This window comes from Pholis gunnellus (genome assembly GCF_910591455.1).
Source record: "Pholis gunnellus genome assembly, chromosome: 6".
NCBI classification, from domain to species: domain Eukaryota; kingdom Metazoa; phylum Chordata; class Actinopteri; order Perciformes; family Pholidae; genus Pholis; species Pholis gunnellus.
In genome coordinates this window covers 28,302,374-28,326,954 of record NC_136532.1, presented here as the reverse complement: position 1 = coordinate 28,326,954, position 24,581 = coordinate 28,302,374, and the positions used below count along the sequence as shown (strand labels likewise).

Genomic DNA, 24,581 nt, shown 5'->3' with positions numbered 1-24,581 from the left:
TATAGCCGTCACTACCTGTCCCCGTCCTCCTCCTCCGGACCGATCCACCATGTCGGAGGGGCTGCTGCAGGTGGAGATTCCGGACTTCGGCAACAGTGTGCTGGGGAACCTGAACGAGCAGCGGTTGCTGGGTCACTACTGCGATGTGTCCGTCCTGGTTCAGGGTCAGGCCTTCAAGGCTCACCGGGCCGTCCTCGCCGCCTCCTCGCTGTACTTCAGAGACCTGTTCAGCTCGGCAGCGGACTCCTCGTCCCCCCCGGCGGTGTTCGAGCTGCCGTCCTCGGTGACGCCGACGTGCTTCCAGCAGATCCTGTCGTTCTGCTACACGGGGCGCCTCAGCATGGCCGCCAGCGAGCAGCTGGTCCTCATGTACACCGCCGGGTACCTGCAGATCCAGAACATCGTGGAGCGGGGCATGGAGCTCATGATGATGAAGGCCTCCTCATCCTCCTCGCCTCTCTGCTGCGACTCACAGGTGGAGTTTGGCCACACCCACAGAGACCTGTACCCAGACCGAGACACATGTAGACTACATATAGACCACAATCCAGGTAGACCACATATAGACACAACCCAGGTAGACTACATATGGATTACAATCCAGGTAGACTACACATGGACTACAATCCAGGTAGACCACATATAGACTACAATCCAGGTAGACCACATATAGACACAACCCAGGTAGACTACATATGGATTACAATCCAGGTAGACTACATATAGACACAATCCAGGTAGACTACATATAGACCACAATCCAGGTAGACCACATATAGACACAACCCAGGTAGACTACATATGGATTACAATCCAGGTAGACTACATATAGACACAATCCAGGTAGACTACATATAGACACAATCCAGGTAGACTACATATGGATTACAATCCAGGTAGACCACATATAGACCACAACCCAGGTAGACTACATATGGACTACAATCCAGGTAGACCACATACAGACTACATATAGACCACAACCCAGGTAGACTACATATGGACTACATATAGACCACAACCCAGGTAGACTACATATGGACTACAATCCAGGTAGACCACATACAGACTACATATAGACCACAACCCAGGTAGACTACATATGGACTACAATCCAGGTAGACTACATATAGACACAATCCAGGTAGACTACATATAGACTACATATAGACCACAACCCAGGTAGACTACATATGGACTACAATCCAGGTAGACCACATACAGACTACATATAGACCACAACCCAGGTAGACTACATATGGACTACAATCCAGGTAGACCACATACAGACTACATATAGACCACAACCCAGGTAGACTACATATGGACTACAATCCAGGTAGACCACATACAGACTACATATAGACCACAACCCAGGTAGACTACATATGGACTACAATCCAGGTAGACCACATACAGACTACATATAGACACAACCCAGGTAGACTACATATGGACTACAATCCAGGTAGACCACATACAGACTACATATAGACCACAACCCAGGTAGACCACATATAGACACAACCCAGGTAGACTACATATGGATTACAATCCAGGTAGACTACATATAGACACAATCCAGGTAGACTACATATAGACACAATCCAGGTAGACTACATATAGACCACAATCCAGGTAGACCACATATAGACACAACCCAGGTAGACTACATATGGATTACAATCCAGGTAGACTACATATAGACACAATCCAGGTAGACTACATATAGACACAATCCAGGTAGACTACATATAGACTACATATAGACCACAACCCAGGTAGACTACATATGGACTACAATCCAGGTAGACCACATACAGACTACATATAGACCACAACCCAGGTAGACTACATATGGACTACATATAGACCACAACCCAGGTAGACTACATATGGACTACAATCCAGGTAGACCACATACAGACTACATATAGACCACAACCCAGGTAGACTACATATGGATTACAATCCAGGTAGACTACATATAGACACAATCCAGGTAGACTACATATAGACACAATCCAGGTAGACTACATATAGACTACATATAGACCACAACCCAGGTAGACTACATATGGACTACAATCCAGGTAGACCACATACAGACTACATATAGACCACAACCCAGGTAGACTACATATGGACTACAATCCAGGTAGACCACATACAGACTACATATAGACCACAACCCAGGTAGACTACATATGGACTACAATCCAGGTAGACCACATACAGACTACATATAGACACAACCCAGGTAGACTACATATGGACTACAATCCAGGTAGACCACATACAGACTACATATAGACCACAACCCAGGTAGACTACATATGGACTACAATCCAGGTAGACTACACATGGACTACAATCCAGGTAGACCACATATAGACACAATCCAGGTAGACTACACATGGACTACAATCCAGGTAGACCACATATAGACCACAATCCAGGTAGACAACACATGGACTACAATCCAGGTAGACTACATATAGACCACAATCCAGGTAGACTACACATGGACTACAATCCAGGTAGACTACATATAGTCCACAATCCAGGTAGACCACATATAGACACAATCCAGGTAGACTACACATGGACTACAATCCAGGTAGACTACATATAGACCACAATCCAGGTAGACTACATATAGTCCACAATCCAGGTAGACCACATATAGACACAATCCAGGTAGACTACACATGGACTACAATCCAGGTAGACTACATAGGCCTCAATCCAGGTAGACCACAATCCAGGTAGACCACAAATAGACTACATATAGACCACAATCCAGGTAGACCACATTTAGACACAATCCAGGTAGACTACATAGGCCTCAATCCAGGTAGACCACATATAGACCACAATCCAGGTAGACCACATATAGACCACAATCCAGGTAGACCACATACAGACTACATATAGAACACAATCCAGGTAGACCACATATAGACCACAATCCAGGTAGACCACATACAGACTACATATAGAACACAATCCAGGTAGACTACAATCCAGATAGACCACAATCCAGGTAGACCACAATCCAGATAGACCACAATCCAGGTAGACCACAATCCAGATAGACCACAATCCAGGTAGGCCACATATCAACTATATGTTTACATTTTAACTTTATATCAACACATTGATGTATTACAGACGACCTCAGCAGACGAGCTCGGGGGCTTCGACGCCCCGGTGGTCGAGCAGCACGGCGCCCCCCACCTGCAGGAGTCCAGTCTGGACCAGCCGGTCCTGAGCCCAGAGGAGCTGCTGCTGGCCGTCAGCAGGATCAAACAGGAGAGAGCCGACACTCCTCCTGCTGAGGCGAATGGAGGAGGAGCCAGAGGAGGAGGAGCCAGAAGAGCAGTAAGGGGAGGAGGAGGAGAGGAAGCCAGGTGGGTAGAAATATACACAGAACCGTACAGAACCATCCATGCTCCCTACATGTTCTTTACACGCGCCTTGCTTTTGGTATGATTGTCTCCTCCTGGTCTATCTTGTCCCTGTTGGTCTATCTTGTCCCTGTTGGTCTATCTTGTCCCTGTTGTTGTGTCTTGTCCTTGTTGGTCTATCTTGTCCCTGTTGGTCTATCTTGTCCCTGTTGGTCTGTCTTGTCCCTGTTGGTCTATCTTGTCCTTGTTGGTCTATCTTGTCCTTGTTGGTCTATCTTGTCCTTGTTGGTCTATCTTGTCCCTGTTGGTCTATCTTGTCCTTGTTGGTCTATCTTGTCCCTGTTGTTCTGTCCTCAGAATGGAAGTTTCTGGGGACCTCCAGGCGACCAGGAGCAGTGCTCTGTGTTACCTGGGTGCAGGTGGAAGTCTGGTTCCGGGGCTGCAGTCCTACTTGCTTGCGAACGGGGGGCGCTCCAGTCCAGGAGGCTCTAGCCTCCCCATGGACTCCCCTCCCTCTCAACCCCCCACAGAGGAGGAGCTAGAGGAGGATTACTACGGGAACACCGTCCAGTCTGGACTCTACCAACACATCTACGGACATCCCGGAAACCCCTACAGTAAGTTACATGATGGTACGATCCCATCTATCTTTGCTCCTGTCCAATAAGAAGGAACTACATTTATAAACACACCTTCTCTCCGTTTCTCATTGGTCCAGTCCAAGAGAAGATAGAGATGCTGTCCCTCCCATTGGCTAACGAGCGTCGGCCCTGCGTGCTGGTTGGTCGGGACAACATGGCGCTCCCGGCCAGTCTGATCAGTCAGATCGGGTATCGCTGCCACCCGTCGCTCTACACTGAGGGAGACCCGGGAGAAAAGGTGGAGCTGGTGGCAGGTAGGACATCAGAACACCTGTCCAGCTGTAGACGTAGAGCGTTACATTTTAAAAGTGAACATTGACTGATGTCAGTGTGTGTGTGTGTGTGTGTGTGTGTGTGCAGGTTCAGGTGTGTTCATGACGCGAGGTCAGCTGATGAACTGTCACCTGTGTGCTGGAGTCAAACACAAGGTTCTGCTCAGGAGACTGCTGGCTACGTTCTTCGACAGGTGAGCTAAAAACTTGTAAACGCTGTTTTCATCTCGATGAGTTAAGAGAGAGAGATCCTGGATGTGGTTAGCCTAGCTTAGCATAAAGACTGGGAGCAGGGGTAAACTGCTAGCTCAGGTATCGCATGGACGTCCACCCAGGACCCTGGTCCTAGTTTAGAGACCGGTAGAGCAGGTTACTGTTAGATAGATCGGCATGTTATGGGCAGTGACTCATATTACCTCCACCAACAGAGAGAACTTCAAAATGAAGAATCATAATCAACCGTTTCCCGCACGCAGACCAGACTATCTGCGTGCGTCATGTCACATGACGTCTGATGTCATCAGACGTCATGTGACATGAGGCTGTGTGAGAAATACATTCTGACAGTCAGCAGCTTCCTTTACATCCTGCTGCTGTTTTACATAACTGCTCCGTGGGGGGGGGGGGGTCTAAAGCTCAGTATAGGTGCTGATTAGGTTGTTATGGTTTCCATAGAAACACTCTGGCCAATAGCTGTGGGACAGGGATCCGCTCCTCCACCAATGATCCGAGCAGAAAACCTCTGGACAACCGGGTGTTAAACACTGTCAAACGTAAGACACACACACACACACACACACACACACACACACACACACACACACACACACACACACACACACACACACACACACACACACAGACCATCTGACTCATGGATTTATGTCTTTTTATTATATTTTGGAACTATTGAGAGATTTCACTCCTCTTCCTCTTCTTCCTCCTCCTCCTCTTCCTCCTCCTCCTCCTCCTCTTCCTCCTCCTCCTCCTCCTCCTCCTCAGTCTACTGTCAGAACTTTGCTCCTAACTTTAAGGAGAGTGAGATGAACGTCATTGCGGCCGACATGTGCACCAACGCCCGAAGAGTCCGCAAACGTTGGCTCCCCAAGATCCAGTCTCTCCTCCCCGACAGCCTCCCCACCTCCTCCCACCCCCGCAAGGTTAAGAGGGGAGGAGGAGGAGGAGGAGGAGGAGGAGGAGGAGGAGGAGAAGCGGTGGTGCAGCCCAGCAGCAGCCCCTTCGACCTGGACCTGCGGCAGCTCAGCGCCTCCTACCTCGGCCTGGAGGCTCCGCTGTACCGTGAGAGGGAGGCGGCGGGGGAGAGAGAGAAGGAGGCCCCCCCGGCCCCCCCCGCCCCCCCCGCCCTCCTGCCTCACCTGCAGTTCGCCGGGTCCCGTGTGGGAGGAGGTGGAACGGGTGGGGGGGGTCAGGTGGAGGAGGCGCCGATGGCCGGCGAGGCAGACGGAGGAGGGAGGCTACAGACTGAAGCTCCAGACCTCCCCCTCTCATCCTCTTCCTCCTCCTCCCACCCCTCCCCTCAGCCTGCGGAGCCCGCCCCTCCTCACAGGGGATTGGCCGACACAGAAGAGAGGGGGGCGGAGCCTCTGGAAGACAGCCAATAAGCTTTCTATAGCATCTGCCTACCTGTATGTAAATAACACAATAGCTACCTGTCTGTCTGCCACTACCTGAGCCAGACAGTCCTCCTGACTTCCTGTCTGTCTGTCCCCCTACCTCACTACCTGTCCACCTGTCTACCTCTCTGCCACCCGTTCGTCTTCCTCTTTGTCTGACCTACCTCTGTCTGTCTGTCTATCTGTCTGTCTGTCTGTCTGCTCCTCTGTCTGTCTGTCTGTCTGTCTGCTCCTCTATCTGTCTGTCTGTCCTCGTGTCTGTCTGCTTGAGTCTGCTGCATGTTAACAGCCTCCTGCAGTCCAGCACACAGAACCATAGCAACAGGAGGATGATGATGATGATGAAGATGTTCACTCTGATAAAGACAATAAAGCTTCTTGATAAAAAGATGTTTCTGTGTTTCCTGTTTGATCTGAAACATTTCAAAGTGTGTAAAATTAGATTAGTTTAGATACTTTATTCATCCCCGAGGGGACAAACGAAGTTACGCAATAAAATACTAATATTAAGTATGTAAAACGCACAATATGTACAATATAATAAAACACAATCAAATAACAGAGCCGGACCTATTACATGATATCAAAAATAAAGTAATAAAAATGCACAGTCTCTACACTAGAAAGGTATTAAATGAAGTGAACAGCAGCGTCTCATGGAGGAGCACAGGAACGTTCTCCTGCATCAGTGTGTTGGAGGAGGTGCTCCTGCAGTAGGGTGGTCCGGGTAAGTCACCTGTCAATCACTGTGTAGCCCCGCCCCCATAAAGCGTCCCCTGCTTTATGGTCTGTTTGATCAGCGGTGGGCGAACCCTCAGGCTCAGGGGACACGTTGAGTTTTAGAATGTGACCGACGGGCCGGCAGCAGACGGACGGAGAGAACAGAGTTCTCTCTTTGTGGCCGGGCACCAACGTTTGGTGTCAGTGTGGTTCTCAGGACAGACGTGAGGTGTTCATCAGTTCACTGGGATCAGTGACGTGATCTGTTGATGTTCACACACGTAGTTAGAGCCAAACAGCAGCCTCTCCATCCTCCTGATGCTCAGTGAAGCATCAAACTCCTCCAGTTTAAGGGAGAAACGATCTCCGTCCAGACTGAAACGCCTGAAAACGAACATCACGTGACTCTTCACGTGCACTGGGCATGTGGGCGCCGTGTCAACAGGAAGTAGATTGGTTGCTTAGCTAAACAAAATACGACAGTAATGAAGTCTTTAACAATGAAAGCTCGTGTTTGATACTTTAGATCTTCTCTAAAATCTTCCTCTATGAACTCAGACAGACACGTTTAGTGGAAAGTTTGAGAAGTTTTATTTTTCAGACTTAGCGTTAGTTACAGGTCTCTCTCTCTCCTCATATTCACGTTAATATGAACACGTTCACATCACGTTCACTAGATTATGATCCATGAATGTGGTCGACTCGTCTCTCTCGTAGCTCTGCTGGAGTCTTCTCTGTCTGCTGGAGAGCATTTCCTGTTTAGTTCCTTTACATTTTATCTGTGAACTTCACCGTAGATGTGCAGAACAAAATGAGCATTAATCAGGAAAGTCCTCCGCTGTGTGTCCATCGTCCTCCCTAAAGCTGCTAACGTGACTCCAGAGTCCGCTCCGTAGGTCTGATTCCTCCGCTGGACACGCTGCTCACTGATCGCTGCATTAACAGCTGCTTCCTCCTCATGAAGCAGACTTTACCTGAACAGCAGCTGGTAAACACAACACGGTCAGCAGCAGCTGTACTCAGTCGTCATGTTGAATTAACCTGGTAGCCGATCGGTGATCGAGGCTGTGGGACGGTCCGGGTCACGTGACAGTGGTGAGGAGAACCAGGGAAGGACAGTCGTGACTGCTAAGAACCAATCAGTGAAGGCGGTGTGGGCGTCATAGAGACCAGACCAGACCCAGCAGAGCTCAAGTGTGTCTGGAGTGCGCCATCTAGTGGATCAACTGAAACGCCGGGTATTGCAGGAAAAAGGCAAAATGAATGCGGTCTTTACTATAATTTGGACAATTTTGTACCAATATTTGACGGGCCGGATTAACAAGCCCAACGGGCCGTAGTTTGCCCATGCCTGCTCTAAATGGACCATCATTTACTAAATGAACATCATGCTGTATTGAAGAAGACTTGAAACTAGAGATTGAGACCATAAACTCATGTTTACAATGTTTACTGAGGTAATAAATCAAGAGAGAAGTAGAGTCATTTTCTCATAGACTTCTATACAACCAGAGGAGTCGCCCCCTGGTGGACACTAGAGAGAATGCAGCTTTAACACTAAGGAACCAGAGGTTGATGACTAGCTCAGACCGGAGCTGTGTTAGAATACTTTTTCTTTAGTAAATTTGAATAAGTGTCAAGGGGAGTTCAATAGAAAATATTGACTTAAATCCTAATCGAAATAAATACATTGGTTCTTATTTGACTGAATGTTTTGGTTTATATCCTAAATGACTCAATCTATCTGATGATGTATCGATATAAAGATCAGTTATTGTATTAATGTAAACATATCTCATATATTTAAACATCCTCTGTAGCAGGCCTCGGCCAGCTTCTCTGCTGCTACGCTGCATGCTGGGAAACGTAGTTCCAGTGAGAACGCCATTCTGATCCAGTTGTACCTCCCCAGCCAATCACGGCCGTCCAGTAATCACATCAGCCAATCACCGCTCTTCATCTAACTCACCGGACAATCACAGCGCTTCATATCTCCCCAGCGACCAATCACAACCCTGTAAAATCCCCACAGCCAATCAGAGCACCGGAGACAACCCGGCAAACCAATCCGATCACAACAACATCCACGATGCTGTTCGCCACTGCGCCTGCGCAGACGGGAGACAGCTGATAACTCATCTATTATGCTACTTCGCTAAATAAAAAAAACAAAATCTTCCATAAAACCGACCGTCGATCGGACGCCTCCCGGAGCACCGAGACACGAAGTAGAGCCGCCTCTCTGACCGGGTACCGGTGGCTTTAAGCGGGTAAACGGAGCGGAAGTGTCGCTGTGTGTCTCCAGACAAAGCTCAGCTAACAGGCTAACAGGCTAACGGCTCGTTAGCTAGAGCGGTAACATCTGCACACAACGGATCGGTGAGCGCGTGAATCCGCTCGTTACCGAACAAACCGGCAAGATATCACCTCCATCACGCGCTCCAGACGTCAACACGACGGCTATTAATACTATTTACGACGTTTAATTACGTCTTCGGTAAGTAGCCTAGCTCCGTTAGCTTAGCCACCTAGCTCATATTTTGCCCTGTGCTTGCCCGCCATCTTTTTAAAGCGAGATAAACGGGATGTTTTCGTTAGCCTGTTAAAAAAAAAACACGCTCACACCTGAGCAGTTAGCGCAAGGATCTATGTGTCGTTCAGCGGTAAATCACCTAGCGGGGGTCTGTATAATATTATTATTATTATTATTATTATTATCTGTGGATGGGTCAATGGTGACTCGATTGTGTTGTGTGTTAGCTTAATTAGCTTAGTTTGTCTGTTAGCTTGATTAGCTTAGTTTGGCTGTTAGCTTGATTAGCTTAGTTTGGCTGTTAGCAGTGTGTCTGTAGCGGTGTCTGTTAGCAGTGTGCCTGTTAACAGTGTCTGTTAGCAGTGTGTCTATTAACAGTGTCTGTTAGCAGTGTGCCTGTTAACAGTGTCTGTTAGCGGTGTCTGTTAGCAGTGTGTCTATTAAGAGTGTCTGTTAGCAGTGTGTCTATTAAGAGTGTCTGTTAGCAGTGTGTCTATTAAGAGTGTCTGTTAGCAGTGTGCCTGTTAACAGTGTCTGTTAGCAGTGTGTCTATTAACAGTGTCTGTTAGCAGTGTGTCTGTTAGCGGTGTCTGTTAGCAGTGTGTCTATTAAGAGTGTCTGTTAGCAGTGTGTCTGTTAGCGGTGTGTCTGTTAGCGGTATGTCTGTTAGCAGTGTGTCTGTTAGCGGTATGTCTATTAACAGTGTCTGTTAGCGGTGTGTCTGTTAGCGGCGTCTGTTAGCGGTGTGTCTGTTAACAGCGTCTGCAGCTGCCGGGCTCTTAACATCTGTTGATCTGGACTCTTTAGAGGAGGCTCCGGTCTCTGTTACTGTAGAACAGAACTGGTCTGGGTCTCAGGCGGGTTGTGGTCCAGGTGTTAAATTCTACCGCAGGTAGTCTGGTGGAAGGAGTCTTCAGAGCTCTACTGCTGTAAAATTATTAATAGCACAGTGTACAAATACTTAAGATCCAGACGTCTGATGCTAACGTTAGCTCAGCTTGTTTCTCTGATAACTTAACTCACGGCGTCTCTGTCTCTCAGGTTGTGCGATGGGAGTTTGTCTCCTCAGAGGATACATCGAGCTGAAGAATCGGCACCACCAACTACACCTGAACTGAACACACACCTGTGTGCCCCCCCGCCCTCTCTCTCTCACACACACACACACACACACACACACACACACACACACACACACACACACACACACACACACCCTCAGAATACAGAGGGAGTTGTTTTTTCACCTTTAGGTCAGACACTGATATCCCACAGTGCATTGCTGCGTCACCGTCGTCCACCATGTCGGACGCCCCCGAGGCTGCGCCCCCCAGCCCCCCCACCGTCACCAACCCGGCCCCCCCGGAGGTCACCAACGCCACCAAACCTGGCAGGTAGGACATGCCTCCAATCCTTTTATTTCACTGAAAAGCACCAAGAAATAGTTGGACAACAAGTCAGAATGTTGGAATAAAGTGTTCACTGACTCAGTAGAACTTGTGTTTCTAGTCTCTGATCTCTGATCATGTTTCATTGTCAACAACCAATCAGAGGAGAGCTAGTAACGTTAGCAGCACCGCTAACGGCTAACCAACGAGGTTCACTTCAGTGACATCATGATGCCTTCAGGCTCTGCTCAGTGAACATGAGGACTGACTGAAGGTTCATTATAACGTCATCATGATGTGTTCACGTGTAGTCTGTAAAATGTAGTTTTGGTGATAAACTAGAATAAATCCAGTAGTTTGAAGATGTTTTCACATGAATTTAAAACATATTAGAGATGAATTATGATGTTTAACTTCTAACATGAGCTCTAAACACATTATCATTATAAATAATAAATCAATAAAAATACAATCTTTTATTTGAATTGTGTGTTTTTATCAAGAAAAAACACTATAAATTACTATAACAAAGTAAAAGTACAACATTTAGTATTTTTGATGGTATTGTGGATCCTCGTAGACCAGCTGCTATAATCAAACCACAAAGGGATCTGGATCTGTTCATGTGGACATCGAGGATCAATAATGAATGCAACGTGATGTTGAAGTTGTATTTGTTCTTCTTCTTCTGATCGGCGGTATCTATGACCCCGTTCTTCACCGGCTCCTCTGTCTGTTATCTGATCTCAGAAAGACCAACCAGCTGCAGTACATGCAGAACGTGGTGGTGAAGACGCTGTGGAAGCATCAGTTCGCGTGGCCCTTCTACCAGCCGGTGGACGCCATCAAACTCTGCCTGGCGGTGAGTTCCTCTTCACTTCATGTTCAATCTCACCGGATCGTCTCCGTCTGTGCGCTTCACATGGAGCAGAGTCGTTTCACTAAAGCGTTGAGTTATATCCTCAATAATAAGTATTAATAGTATTAAAACTGCTAACGAAAGGATTAAATATAGAACGTCATGAATAAATGTTTTGTTTGTGACATTAACGTTAAATGTCACCTTTACATCGGTGGATTAGTTAGAATGGGTCAGTAGAATATCTACACAATGACGACTCGATAATGACTCGATAACTACACGATAACGACTCGATAACTACACGATAACTACACGATAACTACACAATGACGACGTGATAACTACACGATAACTACACAATGACGACGTGATAACTACACGATAACTACACAATGACGACTCGATAACTACACGATAACTACACAATGACGACGCGATAACTACACAATGACGACGCGATAACTACACAATGACGACGCGATAACTACACAATGATGACTCAAACTACACGATAACTACACAATGACGACACGATAACTACACAATGATGACTCGAAAACTACACGATAACTACACAATGACGACACGATAACTACACAATGATGACTCGAAAACTACACGATAACTACACAATGACGACGCGATAACTACACAATGACGACTCGATAACTACACAATGACGACTCGATAACTACACGATAACTACACGATAACTACACAATGATGACGCGATAACTACACAATGACGACTCGATAACTACACAATGACGACTCGATAACTACACGATAACTACACAATGACGACTCGATAACTACACGATAACTACACAATGACGACACGATAACTACACAATGACGACTCGATAACTACACAATGACGACGCGATAACTACACAATGACGACACGATAACTACACAATGACGACTCGATAACTACACGATAACTACACAATGACGACTCGATAACTACACGATAACTACACAATGACGACTCGATAACTACACGATAACTACACAATAACTACACAATGACGACTCGATAACTACTCTGCTACCAGTGGTAGGAAGTACATGTACTCAAGTACTGTCCTTAAGTTAAATTTTAAGGCACTAGTACTAAACTAGAGTATTTCCGTGTTCTTCATACCTCCACTACACCTGAGGGGCAAATACTATTCATCAGCTTTATTTACTTTACATCTTAAGATTGACACAGTACAACATATAATCAATCAATAAATGATGATGTCATGATATTAATTGATGATAATTCACAGCTACCCAGCATTATGTAAAGTAAGACACAGATTTAATAAGCCCGATCTATACCAGCTTCAACATTAACGCGATGAAAAAGTTCTTAAATGTAACCTGGAGAACCCTGGCAGTACCTTGCTAAGCTATGCTAAGCTAAGCTAACCATGTTTCCAGGACTACCACAAGGTGATCAAGAACCCGATGGACATGGGAACCATCAAGAAACGTCTGGAGAACAATTATTACTGGAGCGCCAGTGAAGCCATGCAGGACTTCAACACCATGTTCACCAACTGTTACATCTACAACAAGGTACACACACCAGTTACCACACTGTGTGTACTTCTATACGTTTATACCTGCAGCTTCAGGTGTGAACATCACAGCTGTGTGTCTGTGTGTTTCAGCCCACCGATGACATCGTCCTCATGGCTCAGGCTCTAGAGAAGATCTTCCTGCAGAAAGTTTCTCAGATGCCTCAAGAAGAAGTCGCTCTGCTGCCTCCAGCTCCCAAAGGCAAGAGCAAGAGCAAACAGCCCGGTGCCGCTACCACAGGTTAGTACTGCAGTACTAGTACTGCTGCTACTGGTGTATACTGCAGTACTAATACTGCTGCTACTGGTGTGTGCTGCAGTACTAATACTGCTGCTACTGGTGTATACTGCAGTACTAATACTGCTGCTACTGGTGTATTCTGCAGTACTAATACTGGTGTATACTGCAGTACTAATACTGGTTTATACTAGTGTATACTGCAGTACCAATACTGGTGTATACTGGTGTATTCTGCAGTACTAATACTGCTGCTACTAGTGTATTCTGCAGTACTAATACTGCTGCTACTGGTGTATACTGCAGTACTAATACTGGTTTATACTAGTGTATACTGCAGTACTAATACTGGTGTATACTGGTGTATACTGCAGTACTAATACTGGTGTATACTGCAGTACTAATACTGGTGTATACTGCAGTACTAATACTGGTGTATTCTGCAGTACTAATACTGGTGTATATTGGTGTATACTGCAGTACTAATACTGGTGTATACTGGTGTATACTGCAGTACTAATACTGGTGTATTCTGCAGTACTAGTACCGCTGCTACTGGTGTATACTGCAGTACTAATACTGGTGCTACTGGTGTATTCTGCAGTACTAATACTGCTGCTACTGGTGTATACTGCAGTACTAGTACTGCTGCTACTGGTGTATACTGCAGTACTAATACTGCTGCTACTGGTGTATTCTGCAGTACTAATACTGCTGCTACTGGTGTATTCTGCAGTACTAATACTGCTGCTACTGGTGTATACTGCAGTACTAGTACCGCTGCTACTGGTGTATACTGCAGTACTAATACTGGTGCTACTGGTGTATACTGCAGTACTAATACTGGTTTATACTAGTGTATACTGCAGTACTAATACTGGTGTATACTGGTGTATTCTGCAGTACTAATACTGGTGTATACTGCAGTACTAATACTGGTGTATACTGCAGTACTAATACTGGTGTATACTGGTGTATTCTGCAGTACTAATACTGGTGTATACTGCAGTACTAATACTGGTGTATACTGCAGTACTAATACTGGTGTATACTGGTGTATTCTGCAGTACTAATACTGGTGTATACTGGTGTATACTGCAGTACTAATACTGGTGTATTCTGCAGTACTAATACTGCTGCTACTGGTATATACTGCAGTACTAATACTTGTGTATACTGGTGTATTCTGCAGTACTAATACTGCTGCTACTGGTGTATACTGCAGTACTAATACTGGTGTATTCTGCAGTACTAATACTGGTGTATACTTGTGTATTCTGCAGTACTAATACTGGTGTATACTTGTGTATTCTGCAGTACTAATACTGGTGTATACTGGTGTATTCTGCAGTACTAATACTGGTGTATACTGGTGTATACTGCAGTACTAATACTGGTGTATACTGGTGTATACTGCAGTACTAATACTGGTGTATTCTGCAGTACTAATACTGCTGCTACTGGTATATACTGCAGTACTAATACTTGTGTATACTGGTGTATTCTGCAGTACTAATACTGCTGCTACTGGTATATACTGCAGTACTAATACTTGTGTATACTTGTGTATTCTGCAGTACTAATACTGGTGTATACTGGTGTATTCTGCAGTACTAATACTGGTGTATACTGGTGTATTCTGCAGTACTAATACTGGTGTATACTGGTGTATACTGCAGTACTAATACTGGTGTATTCTGCAGTACTAATACTGCTGCTACTGGTATATACTGCAGTACTAATACTTGTGTATACTGGTGTATTCTGCAGTACTAATACTGCTGCTACTGGTGTATACTGCAGTACTAATACTGGTGTATACTTGTGTATTCTGCAGTACTAATACTGGTGTATACTTGTGTATTCTGCAGTACTAATACTGGTGTATACTGGTGTATTCTGCAGTACTAATACTGCTTCTGTCTGTCTCTCTCTCAGTGAGTCAGCAGGCGGAGTCAGCCTCCCCCCCCCCCCTCCTACCCCTCCCCCTCCCCCTCTCAGACACCTGTCATCTCGGCCACGCCCACACCGGTCCAGACCACGCCCCCTGTCTCTGCCCCGCTGCCCCCGGCAACCATGATGCCGTCTGCACAGCCCGTCGTCAAGGTAACAGTTGTGTGTTGTGAGACAGCATCACTGAGTTTTCTGTCTACCTGTCTGTGTCTCCCTGCCTGTCGTCATACCTGTCTGTGTCTCTAAACAGAAGAAAGGTGTGAAGAGGAAAGCTGACACCACCACTCCCACCACGTCGGCCATCTCCGCCGGTCGTGCCGACTCTCCGTCCGCTCAGGACGCCAAACCCCCCAAACTGGGCTTGTCCCGCCGCGAGGCCGCCGCCCGACCCGCCAAGACCCGCCGGGAGACGGTGGAGGAGGTGGCGGTGGGCGAGGTGGGAGGAGGCGGCGGCGGAGGCGGAGGAGGAGGAGGAGGAGGAGGAGCCGGTGGAGGAGCCGGGAGGAGTAAGGGCGGTAAGCTGGGCGAGCAGATGAAGCACTGCGACGCCATCCTGAAGGAGATGCTCTCTAAGAAACACGCCGCCTACGCCTGGCCCTTCTACAAGCCGGTGGACGCCGAGGCCCTGGAGCTGCACGACTACCATGACATCATCAAACATCCCATGGACCTCAGCACCGCCCGGGTAACGCTCGCACGACATCGTCACAGAACACACTTCATGGCGTTGATTGCAATTTTCTTTTTTTAATTAATCTTCCTATTTTCTCCCCCTGAACAGAAAAAGATGGATAAAGGAGAATACAGTGATCCTCAAAGTTTTGCGACTGACGTCAGGTTAATGTTCTCCAACTGTTACAAGTACAACCCTCCAGACCACGAGGTGGTGGCCATGGCCCGCAAGCTGCAGGTATGTACCACCTCCAGAACCCTCCAGAACCCTCCAGAACCCTCCAGAACCTTCACCTTGTAGTCGGTTCATTTTAATCTCTCTCTCGTCAGGACGTGTTTGAGATGCGTTTCGCTAAGATCCCAGATGAGGGCCTGGAAGCATCGGTCCCGTCTACAACACCATTGGTCAGTAAAAGCACCGCCTCCTCTGACAGCAGCAACAACTCCTCCTCCGACGAATCGTCCGACTCAGAGGAGGAGCGAGCCACGCGATTGGCTGAGCTACAGGAGCAGGTTGGTGCTGCCGACCAATCACAGGTCAAGGACATCCTGGTTTTCTTCTTTTTTAATATCATTGTAGATTGAATTAAATGTATGAAATTCTGTTGATTTAATTTTCTGTTAAATGATTCAGTTTTGAGATATGAATGTTTGATTAGAATACTGATCTTACATATTAATATGTGATTCTAGATCTATTTCTGTAATAATCAGTTGAAGGCGTTTCTAGATATTGAGTGGAAGTGAAAGGTATTGATAGTTAGTATATTCCATCAGTTGAAGGCGGTGCACGAGCAGCTAGCCGTCCTGTCCCAGGCTCCGGTCAGCAAGCCAAAGAAGAAGAAAGAGAAAAAAGACAAGGAGAAGAAGAAAGATAAGGAGAAAGACAAAGGGAACAAGGGCAAGCTGGAAGAAGAGAAGAAGCCTAAAGCTGCCGCTCAGCAGCCAAAAACAGCCAATCAGAAGAAGGCACCAGCCAGGAAAGCCAACAGCACGGTGACCGCCACGAGGTACCATTCAATCAAGTGAATTTAAAGAATTAACCTGTGGAAACTAAAGTTTCATTATTCTCTGCTGGGAGTTCATTGTAATTCGGAGTGACTCTGTCGGTTTCCAGGCAACCTAAGAAAGGCAGTAAGGCGTCGGGCGGTGGCTCGGCTAACGGGGACGACGGCGAGGAGTCATCTCTACCGATGTCGTATGATGAGAAGCGCCAGCTGAGTCTGGATATAAACCGGCTGCCGGGGGAGAAGCTGGGCCGCGTCGTCCACATCATCCAGTCCAGAGAGCCATCGCTGAGGGACTCGAACCCAGACGAGATCGAGATCGACTTCGAAACCCTCAAACCCTCCACACTTCGAGAGCTGGAGCGCTACGTCAAATCCTGCCTTCAGAAGAAGCAGAGGAAGCTACTACGTAAGTACCGAGTACTGAGATACTTCTAATATCCAAATATAGTACCATCTGTGAAGTTATTAGGACATTTCTGCTACACTGGGATATTACACAGAGGCTGCTGGAAGTCATTCAATTCTTTTGTGAAACCAATGCATTTGAGCAATATTTGATAAGAACCAGTACAAATGGAACTTGGACATGATTTTCTGTTACACTGAGGCATGCTGTCACGCTCAAATGTGGCCTCTGTGACACTCTGACAAGATGTTCACATGACTCTGTGGTAACCTCTCTCCGGTACGTCCTCGACCTCACTCCGGTACCTCCTCGACCTCACTCCGGTACCTCCTCGACCTCACTCCGGTACGTCCTCGACCTCACTCCGGTACGTCCGCGACCTCACTCCGGTACCTCCTCGACCTCACTCCGGTACGTCCTCGACCTCACTCCGGTACCTCCTCGACCTCACTCCGGTACGTCCTCGACCTCACTCCGGTACGTCCTCGACCTCACTCCGGTACGTCCGCGACCTCACTCCGGTACGTCCTCGACCTCACTCCGGTACGTCCTCGACCTCACTCCGGTACGTCCGCGACCTCACTCCGGTACGTCCTCTACGTCCGCGACCTCACTCCGGTACCTCCTCGACCTCACTCCGGTACGTCCTCGACCTCACTCCGGTACCTCCTCGACCTCACTCCGGTACGTCCTCGACCTCACTCCGGTACGTCCGCGACCTCACTCCGGTACGTCCTCTACGTCCTCGACCTCACTCCGGTACCTCCTCGACCTCACTCCGGTACGTCCTCTACGTCCGCGACCTCACTCCGGTACCTCCTCGACCTCACTCCGGTACCTCCTCGACCTCCCTCCGATACGTTCGCGACCTTACTCCGGTACCTCCTCGACCTCACTCCGGGTACCTCCTCGACCTCACTCCGGTACGTTCGCGACCTCACTCCGGTACGTTCGCGACCTCACTCCGGTACGTTCGCGACCTCACTCCGGTACGTTCGCGACCACACTCCGGTACCTCCTCGACCTCACTCCGGTACGTCCGCGACCTCACTCCGGTACGTCCGCGACCTCACTCCGGTACGTCCGCGACCTCACTCCGGTACCTCCTCGACCTCACTCCGGTACCTCCTCGACCTCACTCCGGTACCTCCTCGACCTCACTCCGGTACCTCCTCGACCTCACTCCGGTACGTCCTCGACCTCACTCCGGTACGTTCGCGACCTCACTCCGGTACCTCCTCGACCTCACTCCGGTACGTCCGCGACCTCACTCCGGTACCTCCTCGACCTCACTCCGGTACCTCCGCGACCTCACTCCGGTACCTCCGCGACCTCACTCCGGTACCTCCTCGACCTCACTCCGGTACCTCCGCGACCTCACTCCGGTACCTCCGCGACCTCACTCCGGTACCTCCTCGACCTCACTCCGGTACGTTCGCGACCTCACTCCGGTACGTTCGCGACCTCACTCCGGTACCTCCGCGACCTCACTCCGGTACCTCCTCGACCTCACTCCGGTACCTCCTCGACCTCACTCCGGTACGTCCGCGACCTCACTCCGGTACCTCCTCGACCTCACTCCGGTACGTTCGCGACCTCACTCCGGGTACTTCCTCGACCTCACTCCGGTACTTCCTCGACCTCACTCCGGTACGTCCTCGACCTCACTCCGGTACCTCCTCGACCTCACTCCGGTACGTCCGCGACCTCACTCCGGTACGTCCGCGACCTCACTCCGGTACGTCCGCGACCTCACTCCGGTACCTCCTCGACCTCACTCCGGTACGTTCGCGACCTCACTCCGGTACCTCCTCGACCTCACTCCGGTACCTCCTCGACCTCACTCCGGTACCTCCTCGACCTCACTCCGGTACCTCCGCGACCTCACTCCGGTACCTCCTCGACCTCACTCCGGTACCTCCTCGACCTCACTCCGGTACCTCCTCGACCTCACTCCGGTACGTCCGCGACCTCACTCCGGTACCTCCTCGACCTCACTCCGGTACGTCCGCGACCTCACTCCGGTACCTCCTCGACCTCACTCCGGTACCTCCGCGACCTCACTCCGGTACCTCCTCGACCTCACTCCGGTACGTTCGCGACCTCACTCCGGTACGTTCGCGACCTCACTCCGGTACGTTCGCGACCTCACTCCGGTACGTTCGCGACCACACTCCGGTACCTCCTCGACCTCACTCCGGTACGTCCGCGACCTCACTCCGGTACGTCCGCGACCTCACTCCGGTACGTCCGCGACCTCACTCCGGTACCTCCTCGACCTCACTCCGGTACCTCCGCGACCTCACTCCGGTACCTCCTCGACCTCACTCCGGTACCTCCTCGACCTCACTCCGGTACGTCCTCGACCTCACTCCGGTACGTTCGCGACCTCACTCCGGTACCTCCTCGACCTCACTCCGGTACGTCCGCGACCTCACTCCGGTACCTCCTCGACCTCACTCCGGTACCTCCGCGACCTCACTCCGGTACCTCCGCGACCTCACTCCGGTACCTCCGCGACCTCACTCCGGTACCTCCGCGACCTCACTCCGGTACCTCCGCGACCTCACTCCGGTACCTCCTCGACCTCACTCCGGTACGTTCGCGACCTCACTCCGGTACGTTCGCGACCTCACTCCGGTACCTCCGCGACCTCACTCCGGTACCTCCTCGACCTCACTCCGGTACCTCCTCGACCTCACTCCGGTACGTCCGCGACCTCACTCCGGTACCTCCTCGACCTCACTCCGGTACGTTCGCGACCTCACTCCGGGTACTTCCTCGACCTCACTCCGGTACGTCCTCGACCTCACTCCGGTACGTCCTCGACCTCACTCCGGTACCTCCTCGACCTCACTCCGGTACGTCCGCGACCTCACTCCGGTACGTCCGCGACCTCACTCCGGTACGTCCGCGACCTCACTCCGGTACCTCCTCGACCTCACTCCGGTACCTCCTCGACCTCACTCCGGTACCTCCTCGACCTCACTCCGGTACCTCCTCGACCTCACTCCGGTACCTCCTCGACCTCACTCCGGTACCTCCGCGACCTCACTCCGGTACCTCCTCGACCTCACTCCGGTACCTCCTCGACCTCACTCCGGTACCTCCTCGACCTCACTCCGGTACGTCCGCGACCTCACTCCGGTACCTCCTCGACCTCACTCCGGTACGTCCGCGACCTCACTCCGGTACCTCCTCGACCTCACTCCGGTACCTCCGCGACCTCACTCCGGTACCTCCTCGACCTCACTCCGGTACCTCCTCGACCTCACTCCGGTACCTCCTCGACCTCACTCCGGTACGTCCGCGACCTCACTCCGGTACCTCCTCGACCTCACTCCGGTACCTCCTCGACCTCACTCCGGTACCTCCTCGACCTCACTCCGGTACCTCCTCGACCTCACTCCGGTACCTCCTCGACCTCACTCCGGTACCTCCGCGACCTCACTCCGGTACGTTCGCGACCTCACTCCGGTACGTTCGCGACCTCACTCCGGTACCTCCTCGACGTTACTCCGGTACCTCCTCGGTACGACAGGGATGCACTTTTTTGCCACAGGACTCGGGTAGCAGGTGAATTTGAGCATGATCTCTGTTGAATATCACTGACTCGTACATCTGTTTATTAACTCCTGCATGTCTCTCTCTCGCTACAGAGAAGGCAGCCGGAGGAGGGGCGTCGGGAGGCGGGGCTAGTCGCTTGAGTGGCAGCTCCTCTTCCTCCTCTGATGACAGCTCCTCAACAGGAACCTCCTCTTCCTCCGACACAGACTGAACATACGGATACACAAACTCACACACATTTTACTGAACACACACACTGATCACACACACAGAGGTTTATCCACTCTACACACACACACACACACACACACACACACACACACACACAACTCAATCTATCCAGTTTACACATGCAGATACACACTAACACACACATCCATGTAAACTTCCATCCTGAAAAAAGACAGAGAAAACACACTCTGAACTTTTACGCAAGCATACATAAATATATATATTCAACCCCCCCCCCCCCCACACACACACACACACACACACACACACACACACACACACACACACACACACACGCCCAGACTTGGAGACTGTATGTAAATAGGCTGACAGGTTTTTTAGCTCCTAGTGTCGGTTTCTTTTCTTTCTTTTCTTCATGGAGGACTGCCGACAGATGAAAGAGAAGAAGAAGAAAATGACCCTTTCCCAGCAAGAGGAGGTGGGGAGACGGCAGCCTGTCTGTCTGCCCGTCTGTCTGTCTGGGAGTCGTACTGATCTTCTCAGCGTTCTTCTTCTTCTTGGATGGCCGGCTGTAACCTTTGACCTCTGAAAACATTCCAGAAGCATCTATAGAGCATCATGGGAGAGGAGGAGGAGGAGGAGGAGGAGGTCTCAGTGGGTTTTAGATAAACTCCACCAATCAACTTTTATGGAAACTTGCTGCAGAGAGAAGAGTCGGGAGGATCCTCAGCGTTCAGGAACCAGGTCTTGATTCCTGGAAAGAGACGTTGAGTTTTCTTCAAATTCTTTCTTTGTGTCATTTAGTTAAATTATGTAAAAGAGAAGATCAATAAACGACCAGCAGAGGACGAGGACCAAGTTCTGTCCCTCAAGACCACAAACTAGTGGTCTGGTCTCATGGACGCGTTTCTTTAACGGCTGTGAAACATCCGGAGTCACATCTGGAGAAGGTGCTGGACGTCTGAAGGGAATTCAGTGTCTCCTCAGGACCAGATCCAGGTCTTTAATGGTCTCAGCTGCAGATCCAGGTGTGACAATAAAAGGTGTTTGTTTTTTCTCTGCTTCAAGTTTCTGCAGGAGTTTTTTTTTAATTTTTTTTTTATTAATATGAAAATCTTCAAATATTTTCAAAGTAAAAGTCTGATGGATGATTTCTATAAAGAAGAAAAGGTTCCAAACAAGTGAAGTCCTCCTGAGACCAGCAGACCCCCCGCCGTCAGCAGAGACACACGTTTTTATTTTAACACTACATGTTCTTTGGTTTCTCTGTCTTTGGTTTTCAGGTTGTGTGCTGAACTTGTTTGTGTCTTATAAGGTTCTCTATATACCCCCCCCCCCCCCCCCAACCAGACCACTCACACTGGTCCCCCCACAGACTGAACCAGGTCTAAGGAAGACTCAGTCTCTGTTCATTTAAAGGTTTATTTTAGCTGATTTTCAAAAAAAAAAACATAATTGAAAACGTTATTAAATAAAAACAGTTTCTATTGTTTCACTTCTAATCAATCAGGTCGAACCAATCAGAATAAATCATGTGACTTCTGCTCCATACAGACGACGCTCTGATTGGTCGAACCCTCTGAACTGAAAGCCTCTGATTATTGATTTCCTCTTCGTTTGTTGGACAAAAGTCTTGTTTTTGGGAAAACTTTCAACCAAAATATCATGGTCTTCATCGGGGGGGGGTTTGCGCAGTTGTCTTGGAGACGGTTTAGTTTTAATTATGGGATGTCATCTGTGCTCTTTGTTGTCGGACTGAAGAAAGTGAAAACAAGACGTTGTTACAGACTAATCAATAAACACATTTACAGACAGACAGCTCGTTGCCACAGTAACCCTCCTGTTTGTTTTTAGTTGGTCGAGCTTTGATGCTAATAGTTAATTTTTGTATTTTAATAAGAAAAAGGAAAAAAGTGATTTTATGTATTTGCATGCACTCCGGCCGTACGTTCTTTCATCCGTATGTTTGAGCACTGTATAGTAGCTGTAAAGTAGCTGTCTGTGGGTTAGAGGAGAGACGGGCAGAGAGACAGACAGGACGAACCGACGAGAACCAACAAGTGAATTATTTGATGTAATTACTGATATGGGATCCTTATTTTCTGAGTTCCTTTGTTTTCATAAATAAACACATAAACTGACTCTCTGACTCGACTCTTATTCTCACACACCGAGTCGTTATTTACAGACGAGTCGTTATTTACAGGTACAGACTCGTTATTTATAGGTAGAGTTATTTACAGGTACTTCCCAGTGAGCACTAACCCGGATTTCAACGTTGATATTTGGTTTAAATCGCGTTGAAATGGGGTCTGAACGTCTTAGACCTATTTTCACCGTCATTTCACCGGCTAAATTACGGTTACAATATCAACGTGTCACAAAACACCAATTTTTTTAAAAATATTGATGGTTTGTTCAGTTGTAGGTTGAAAGAGACGCGATTTTGGTTACTTTAAACATATTTCTCCAAAATGATATTACGCTGGCCGTTGATATGTGGTCTACAGGAAGACGTGATTTCAACTCATTTAATGTTTCATATAAAACGTCATGAATATGGAACTATAGACTCTGTGCTGTCAACAAGAAGCTCCCAGCACGTCGTAATGAGAGAAGAGCACATTATGTCTGTATGTTCACGTAAAATACGAGTCTGTGTTTTCGGCTGCAACACGCATGCGCACGGACTCTGTTTATTTTTGATGGAGAAGGTAAGTCTGGAGACACGCTACGACTTGAGCCGCTCTGACTGAGTTGATGAGTGACGTGAACGAGCTGACGGAATAAACGATGCTTCACGCTAACGACATACTCTGTAAGTACTTTAACTACTTTATTCCATTACTGTAAACCTAAATATCATTACAATACCAAAAATAAGTTATGCTGACCATGCGCGCGAGACTGCTAGCTAGCGTTAGCATGTTAGCGAGTAGCGTTAGCATGTTAGCGAGTAGCGTTAGCATGTTAGCGAGTAGCGTTAGCGTTAGCAACATGTGTTAGTAAATGTCTCTGTAGCCCAGCGTTATACAATTATTATTTAGGACATTTTACATGTAAAATACACGGCGGACAGCGAGTGGGGCTGTACACAGTTTAGATGAGGAGGACGTGAGTAAAACAATGTCACAACTGGTCTGAAAGTCGATATGTTTTTCTAATACTTGTTTAATTCACAGATGTCCAAGTTGAAAATATGGCAGACCTTCTGAAACCGGCTCCTGTGCGGCTTTGACAACGACATTTAAATCAGGAAAAGGAGATGATGTATGTGAGGATAATAATAATAACACAGAACCACGAGCTCGTATTCAGCGCCAAGAGGCCGCCACTTTAATTCACACTCACACTTCTCCACTCTCTCTCTCCTTCCGTCTTCTCCTTCACAATAAAAGCACAAACACATATATAGGAACCCTGCTTCTTAACATACTCAACATAATAGCTTACATACCTCCCTTCCTCCATAAAGAAACGTCCCCGTTTCTCAACATTAAGTGCACAAAAAA

The 24,581-nt window shown here is 48.4% G+C and overlaps 2 protein-coding genes across 2 annotated transcripts; both read left to right on the top strand.

The window, feature by feature from the left end:
• Window positions 1-49: 49 nt before the first annotated feature.
• Window positions 50-5,945, top strand: LOC306697819 (nucleus accumbens-associated protein 2-like; the record flags this gene model as incomplete). The annotated part of the gene is made up of 7 exons (XM_079161884.1): window positions 50-475; window positions 3,175-3,413; window positions 3,768-4,027; window positions 4,129-4,305; window positions 4,412-4,517; window positions 4,999-5,096; window positions 5,326-5,945. The coding sequence occupies 7 exons, from the start codon at window positions 50-52 to the stop codon at window positions 5,943-5,945; spliced, it is 1,926 nt and encodes a 641-aa protein (XP_079018010.1).
• Window positions 5,946-8,805: 2,860 nt separating this feature from the next.
• Window positions 8,806-23,211, top strand: brd3b (bromodomain containing 3b). The gene is given in 13 exon segments (XM_079161883.1): window positions 8,806-9,174; window positions 10,252-10,604; window positions 11,349-11,460; window positions 12,892-13,029; window positions 13,125-13,272; window positions 15,208-15,232; window positions 15,234-15,375; window positions 15,473-15,907; window positions 16,004-16,132; window positions 16,225-16,407; window positions 16,672-16,904; window positions 17,012-17,310; window positions 20,970-23,211. Coding segments are annotated over 12 exon segments (2,055 nt in total). The 5' UTR covers window positions 8,806-9,174; window positions 10,252-10,512; the 3' UTR covers window positions 21,089-23,211.
• Window positions 23,212-24,581: the final 1,370 nt, after the last annotated feature.